The 8,586-nt window shown below is 36.0% G+C and overlaps 1 protein-coding gene across 1 annotated transcript in view; it reads left to right on the top strand.

Moving 5' to 3' along the window:
* trip4 (thyroid hormone receptor interactor 4) overlaps positions 1–8,586 on the top strand; it is a 72,200-nt gene that overhangs the window by 11,689 nt on the left and 51,925 nt on the right. The window contains exons 10-11 of the mRNA XM_016483983.1: positions 795–919; positions 1,051–1,142. Coding sequence (XP_016339469.1) covers positions 795–919; positions 1,051–1,142 — 217 coding nt within the window. The remainder of the gene's footprint in view (positions 1–794; positions 920–1,050; positions 1,143–8,586) is intronic.

The following is an 8,586-nucleotide window of genomic DNA, read 5'->3' as shown; positions in this document are numbered from 1 at the left end:
TGGGGGAGTTTTTTTTTTTTTTTTTTTTAATAAGGCAACCTGGCATCTTGTTAGCAGGTCCTCAACCCAAGCACATGCTCGACACTTCACCAACTCACCCAATAAAGCAACAAAACAAACTCCCAACAATAAACATTAACAAGTCTTCCTATTTTCTCATCTTGCTAAAAAATAGTATAAACTAACACTTTATTTTATTTTAAAATAACCCGATCCAGACCCATGCAAAGCTTGATGGGAAGTGTAAAATTAGTTTTGAGCTGCTTGATTGAAACATGCTCTTTCCAAATGAAAACATTGAGTTAAGCCAGAAAGTAAATGTTTCAGGTCAGTTTAACATGATGCAATTGTTTCTGAAAAAAAATCCTGATACAGTGGTGTTAAATCAAAATGAATTGTTTAAATGAAGTGAACAGCATCAAAAAACATAATTTTATTAAAATTTCACTTTAAAACTGGACAATATCAATAAGAATAATTTTTGTGTCATGGCTGATATTGGAATTCTGTACTTTTTGTGTAAACAATTTTTTAATTCAATTCCAGTATTGGCCAAAAACCAGATATGTATTAAATATATTGTGCATTCCTAAAGTTAGCTAAAGGAAACCAACTTAAAAAAATTACATTTGAGATTATCCATGCCAACATTCTGTTCAATAAAAAAAACATGCATGGGATTAATTGATCTGCATCTTTTATGCTTTTTGTTTGTCTGTATATTATGTGTATATATAGCAGTGCTCAGTTCGTACGAACGTTCCATTTTCTCTCCATTTCTTGTGTTTGTGTAGGGTAGAAGGCAGAACGTGGTACACATCCCATAGGGGGCGCCTGTGGATTGCTGCTGCTGCTAACAGACCCACTCCTCAAGAGATTGCAGAGGTAGAGGCTATGTACCACCACATTTACAAAGAAGGTGTGTTTAATGTCTGCAAATATATGACAGTAGTGCTAAAGCGGTCAGACTTAAATTATCCTATCAAGCATGTATGTAGACTGCAGTGCCTTTGTATTTTCACCTATTTTTTCACTTATTTTGCCATCCAGAGCCCAAGTTTCCTGCGGAGTATCCCACAGGCTGTCTGCTGGGCTGCGTGAATGTCACAGATTGTCTCTCTCAGGAGCAGTTCAGGGAGCAGGTCAGTGGCTTTTGCTGTCCCTCATGGTTTTCTTCCATACAAGGCAATTCTATTTCTCTTAAAGCGCTCTGAGCTTGTTTTTGTGAACAAGCATGGCATCTTGTGCTTAAATCATTAACATCACCTGCTGTCTCCCAGGAACATATGGAGCTCTTAGGGGCATTTACACACACTTCTAAAAAAAACTAAAAGTCACTCACTTTCAGTGATTTGAGCCATATATGTTTATTGTTAGTTTATTTGCAGTCACTCCAAAACATATTAAGGATAAGTTCGCAGATTTTAAGCCAGCTTTGTATTGCCACAGTGTCGGTAGTATATGTAAATGAACAATGTGCACCCAGATATCCCTGTTTATTTGTCAGCAGTTGACAGCTCGATAATGTGGTTCACATCATCCGGTGGACATTTGCTGACAAATAAACTGTGATATCTGGGTGCAGGTAACACAGAGAAAGAGTACAGATTGTTCATGTACATATACTACCAACACTGTAATGATACAAAGCTGTTTGAAAACTGGCAAAGTTATCATTTAAGCCATACTTAAAAATGTGTGCATTGCTTTGGGTTAGGACTATAACACCAAGTCCTAACCTGACACATCAGGCCACACGATCATTTGACAGCAGTACTGATGTATCTACACCTGTGTCCGCACGTCAGTTCAGTTCTATTCTGGTACTGTTTTGGGTACAACTTGATATGCAATGTAAAATCTGGGCTCTGAAGGAAAAATATTTGAGAACCACTGAGAAGGTTTTTTTTTCCCTTAATGTATGTTACTACTAAATGTAAATATTAGTTTATTTTTGCATGTTGTTGATGTTTTAAAAAAAACTATGCCTCGTGAGGCCTTGTGTTGCATTGACTTTAAGGTTTTGTCATGCCTAATACCCTTTACACCATGGGAAAATCACTGTAATGCATGGCCTCTGCTGGCTCATTCATGTTAAAACCTATAAATCTACTTGATAAATCTTCAAAACGCTATCACTTTCAGTTTACTTCCTATTTATTTCTCCACAATAATCTTAGTCACTCTTCTAACTCCCTCCCTCCCTCCCTCCAACACAAAAATCAATGCTCACTGTGCACTTGAACTGAGCAGCACACAGCAGTATTCTGGCGTACAAGCGCATTCCTCTCTCTGTCTGTGTCCGCTTCCCCTGCTGTCTTCTTCTGTAGCCTTCAGCACACTTCCTGCCTCATTTCCTGTTCTCCCTGCATGGCAGGCTCCCTGTAATAGAGGTGTAATTGGCGTCTGCCATTGAGATGAGCTCTCCTCTGCTGCGGTTCACAGATCATCTCATAAAGACCATGTCGGGGTCATATTTCACCACAAAATCAAAAAGACAAAACAAGAATTATATCTTGTACATAAAGAGATTGAAAACTATTTTTAGGGCTGTGAAGATTTTTGCTTTTGTATCTTTATTTAATAACTATTCAGCACATTTCCCCCCAAAACTGTCTTTAGCAATGTCTTTGCCAATGAGGATCAACTTGAGTTTCTTTTTGACTGCTCAGGAAAACATGCAATACATGTTTTACAGATTTATCTTCCTTCCTGAAAGAATTTGGTATTAGTTTAAATACACTGATGAATGTAATTTTCTTTTTTGGTGTAGACACATTGCCCTTTGAGACAGGAAGTTGGGACAGGATGTATCAAATTACAAAGTGCCTTTTAGCTCACCTCACATCCTAAAATAACAAATGGGTCAAAGTTCGGCCAGTTTGCATATGGTCCATTTAGCCCCAGCTGAGCTTTGAGTAAATGCTTTTTTTTTGCAAGCAACATTTAAATAATTTTAAAAATAATTTGTAAAAAATGTAAATAGTTAAATTAAAATAAAATTATATTGTAGTAGATTTTCTTTTTAGTAACAATTATGCATTATGTATTATACACACAAAAAAGATTTGAATACATTTTATAATTTTTATTTATAAAATGTATTATAAATCATAAATGCAGAGATTATATAATTATAATTTTTATCTATGCACTTAAAAGCATAAAATAGATTTTTAAGTGTGAATAAAAAATAGATAAAATAGATTTGGCTACATTGCAGTTCAGGTGATAGGTTAAAAAATGAATGCTAATGGGTTGCTGTCTCCAGCAGGGTTATTAATAGAGCCCGACCGATATATCGTTTTGCCGATTTTATCGGCCGATATGAGCCTGTCGCAGATATATCGGTATCGGCAAATATGCCGCCGATATGATTTTTTTTTTTTTTACAGAACATATAACGCAGATAAAATGCTTGAAATGGTGTAATTACTTAATGCTCCATTGTTTGCTACTGGCGACCTGGATGAAACGCTTTAAAGCTTAAGTCTATGGAAAACCATTGAAACTTTGAACGGCCATATCTCCGTAACGGCGCGGCGGATCCATACCAAATTCGCACCCTTCAGCTAGAGGAAACCTCACGAACGCAGAATCGAGTGTACGTCTAGAGCAGTGGTTCTCAAACTAGGGTATGCGTACCCCTGGGGGTACGTGAGGTGACGGAGTGGGGTACGTGAAAAAAATTCTGAGTTTTGCCATTCATTTAATTCTACCCCAACTTAAAGTAACATTAAAACCGAACATGTATAAATGCCGCTTCTAATGTAAAAACAGGAACGGTTAAATATCCAATCTTACCTCATCTTTTGCGGTTAAATCTGCATCCACACAAGCAAGCGTGCATGTGATAGGATGCCCGCTGAATATGCTTTAGCAAATCGCGATGCTGTTCAATGTATCTTTAAAGTAGATCTTCACTTAATAGCATGAAGAGCGAATATTGACATTGACTGTACAATGAGATCGATTTAAACTCTCTTCGATACAAACACACCCTGTGCGAGTTATTGCTTTCATGTTTAAAATACGAGCAATAATGCAAATTTCCCTGAATATCCAAACGATGGCAACAGTTCAACAAAAAAGATAATGTTAAGTGAACATTTTAAATGTAGCCTACATTTTAAACAGAATACATGTTTGTTATATTTTGCAACGAAATAATTGTTCCAACGAAATCCATATCATCTGGTGTGCGTCTCCAAGCAAATACAGCGGTGTTTCATTAGTGAACGAATCTGCGGCTTTGACTGATTCGGAGAGTCAGTGATTAATAACACATTCATAACTACAGCATTTTGCTTCGTTACAGAATGAATGAATGAATGACTAGACGCCTGGCTCATTAAGACAGTGACTTGCCGCCACCTATTGGCGGTTTTACTTTTAAATCTACAGCTATCACTTCGTTTTGCCATCATTTATTGCTTTATTTATTATATTAATAATACACTTAATGGAATGTTAAGAATATGACATAAAACATGACATACAATTAATAAGGATAGAAAATATTTGCCTCTATAAAGGTAAAAATGCACCTGTAAATCAATTTAAGGGGGCAAATATTGTCCTTTAATAGAAAAGGTGTGACTGCGGTCTAAGTGGAAGAGAGGGGGTATGCAGAAGAATGTTAAATGCCCCAGGGGGTACGCCGCTGTAAAAAGTTTGAGAACCACTGGTCTAGAGGCCCCCTTTCGAATGAGACCACCCCCGCGTCGATAGCCCCCGGAGTTCGGGAGTTACGGGTGGTTAAGTTTGCTGTCCGGCGAAGACCGATCTAGCGATCCTGGGGGGCTACCGACATGCGGAGGGTGGCGTTCGAGAGGGCTCCTCGAGCTGAAGGGATCCCCCGAATTTGGTGGAGATCCGCCGCCGGGTTCACGAGATAGTGACACCAGCCAACACTTTCACTTCAGTATGGAAGTTGTTCAGGCAGCAGCATTCAAGCGTTGTCTTATTCGACCGTAAGTGCCCTGCGAAGTGGACTTCACATGATATTCCGCCATGATTCCAGTTCCAAGGGAACGTACACGTTACATTCAAATGGCATTAAAGTGCGCAAGACATGAATTTAAATTGTATTTATTTGCAGAGGTATGTTATATCACACTTCACACTTCTCTAGTAAGTTTCGTCTGTGTGAAGACAGTAACGCAAATCCGTGAATGAATGTTCCGAAGTGAAATAAACTTCAACGGAATAAAGTTGGATGGAATTGAATTGTTCAGTGCACTGATATCAGACTCATTTTGGTAATAGTTTATTGTTAAATTGTTAAATGTCCTGCCTCCATTACATATCTTTGTCACATCATTATAAGTGTTTGATCACCACATTTGAGTGATCATTGCAAAAAATGTGTTTGTGTATATATATATTCTGTTTATGTATTTACTGTATTCTATATATAGTACCAGTCAAATGTTTGGACACGAATGGGAAAGTGTCCAAACTTTTGACTGGTACTGTACTATAATATACACAAAGAATATCGGCCGATATATCGATATCATTATTAATAACTTAAACTTTTTTTCTATTTCAGCTAGTTGCAATACTTATTTTCATGTACTTTAACTTGATGTACTAAATTAACTGAAACGGAAATAAAAAAGTAAAAAAAAAAACTAAATAGACATTTAAAAAAAATTTAAATGATAAATATTGCCAAAACTTTAAATAAATATAAAAAAAGAAAGAAAAAGAAAATATAAAAATTAAAAGTAATTTAAAATCTGAATAAAGACTCAATGATAAAATCACACTGTTCTCCAGGTACGTCCTTGTTCAAAACCATGAATTGCTACTTGTTTTTGCCTGTCAGTGGCAGGTGCTATCAGAGGGAGAAACCCCTTTTTAGAGAGCGTTTGATTGGGCAAAAATTGTCCCTGTTAGCAAGATGAGTCATAAACACAACATGAGTCAGACAAAAAAACATATGTTATTTTCCCCCTTAACATACAAAATGTGAATTTATATTTAAAAAAAAAAAAACTTTTAGTTGATTTTATTTTAGTAATTTTTAGGAGTATGCTTTCATACAGATTTCCAAAGCTAAGAGACAGAAACTAAAAGCCAAAAACATTTTTTTTTTAGATGTAATAGATAATTAATTAATTAATTAATTTTTAAAACGGAAAAGTGTTTTGCTCTCAGCACAACCTGCAGAGGGCGCAATGCACCATCAACTCCTCATCCTCAGCAGCCCACTACTGCCATTTTGACTGCCACTACACTGAAGCAAAGCTTGAGAGTCCTACCATACTAATTCATGTCATGCAATTACTTTCATATTGCACACTTGTACTATCGATAGCTGTATGTTTGAAGCGAGCATCTGTTTTCCTAGTTTCTATGATGTCAAGCAGAGGATTTGAAAGGATTTTGTCCAAGTGCAATATTGCAGCCCGGCTCTGTCCTTGATTAATTATAAATCAGTGAAGTTTATTGCAGCTCAGAGGGCTCTAATCTTTTCTCTTTTATCCAGTGTAAATGTCAGCATGCCTCAGCCACTCTGTCTGCTTTAACATGAGAGAATCTGTCTACCTCGGTGCTTTTCAAAAACCAAACACCTCTTGACAAATCCACCATGCACAGAATGAATTTGCACAGAGAGGTGAAGGTGACTGTCATATGGCTAGACTGATGCCCCCAGTCAGGCTGCAGATGCTTAGAGGGAATGTTCTGGGTTTAAAACAGTCAATACAAGAAAACACTTTTTTTTGAATGGTTTGTATTTTTATGTTTATCCCAGTGAGATATCTATAATTACTATATGTGCATTACGATTTTTGTTTTTACAAACTGATTCTTGTATTGACCTTCTCTTTAACATTGACATCATTCTTGGTTAGCTCGTACCAATCATACAAAAAATATCTAACATTTTTCAGCTTCAGAAACTAATTTTCAGACTTTATGCTAATTGAAGGAGTCAGTGTGTGCAGTTATTTTTTTCTTACCCAGTCAGTTAGGACAATATTCATGAAACTAAATATGAATTAAACTGGAAAAAAAAAAAAAAAAAAGGATTTCAGGAGTTTAATCTTTTCCTATGGTTATACCTGATTCAAATTTTATTTTTTGCTTTAATTAAAGCTTTTGTTTTTTGTAAAAAAAAAAAAAAATTATTTAATGATTATTTTATGAAGTCATATTTATTAATTTGAACATTTTATTTTAAGTGATACTGGCCCTGTGAAAGCTTAATCTCCTGAAATATCATTGATTACACTTTTGTACTACATTGGTTTTCATTCTTTGTGCTTTAGCTATTTATTGTCCAAGCTTTAGAGTCGTGTTTTAGTGTGCTGTTACAAAAAGAGCATATTGACAATGTGACTTTCACATTCTGACTAGTACATAACGAATTTCACATCATTTTGTTTAGAAACTGTGATATGTTTTTTGTATATATTAGTAGGTGCTTGGGTGAGTTAATAAACCCACTAGCAAAGCACTTTGTTTTAACAGTGTTGGATTGGAATCGTAATGGATCTGAAATAATCATATTCTTTTTTTTCTTTACCATCATATTTTTGCAATAGTATACTTAAATTTTAATTAAATCCCAATGCACATTTTTCTTATTAGTTATCAATAATGACCATTTTCAACAAGCAGTTGTTCACCCAAAAATTTAAATTTGCTGACAGTTTACTCACCCTCAGGCCATCCAAGATGTAGATGATTTTGTTCCTACATGGGAACAGATTTGAAGAAATGTAGCATTACATCACTTGCTCACCAGTGGATCCTTTGCAGTGAATGGGTGCCGTCAGAATGAGAGTCCAAACAGCTGATAAAAACATCACAATAATCTACAAGTAATCCACACGACTCCAAACAATCAATTAATGTCTTGTGAAGTGAAAAGCTGTGTGTTTGTAAGAAACAAATCCATCATTAAGGGATTTTTAACTTTAGATGGCTGCTTGTGACCAAGTTATGAGTCTACGAATCCATCCTTTTTTGCCCTCTCACATCAAAATCCACCAACTTATTTGTTTAGAACAGTTTTGGACTGTTTTCACTTATAAACGGTGCTGATCTGTGCCTGTTTCTCTCATGATTCAGGCAATACAACTTTTTTTCACAGCAGAAAGCAGTACTATATATTGAGGACTCATATTTTAGTCGGAAGAAATTGTTTAAATTTTATTAACGTCTTAATGATGAATGTGTTTATGACAAACACACACGCTTTTCACTTCACAGGATGTTATTTCATGAACTGAAGTCATGTCGATTATTGTGATGTTTTTATCAGCTGTTTGGAATCTCATACTGACGGCACCCATTCACTGCAGAGGATCCATTGGTAAGCAAGTGATGTAATGCTAATTTTCTCCAAATTTGTTATGATGGAGAAACAAACTCATCAACATATTGGATGAGTAAATTCTCATCCGAGACGTAGGTGAACTGTTCCTTTAATCTCTATGGCAGGGATGGGCAACTTAAATTCTGGAGGGCCACTGTCCTGCAGAGTTTAGCTCCAACCCTAATCAAACACGCCTGCCTGTAGCTTTCTAGTGATCTTGAAGACACTGATTAGCTTGTTCAGGTGTGTATGAT

This window comes from Sinocyclocheilus anshuiensis, unplaced genomic scaffold (assembly GCF_001515605.1).
Source record: "Sinocyclocheilus anshuiensis isolate Anshui unplaced genomic scaffold, SAMN03320099.WGS_v1.1 scaffold773, whole genome shotgun sequence".
In the NCBI taxonomy this organism is placed as follows: Eukaryota; Metazoa; Chordata; class Actinopteri; order Cypriniformes; family Cyprinidae; genus Sinocyclocheilus; species Sinocyclocheilus anshuiensis.
The sequence above is the reverse complement of the archived record's forward strand: the minus strand, read 5'-3'. Positions and strand labels throughout refer to the sequence as shown.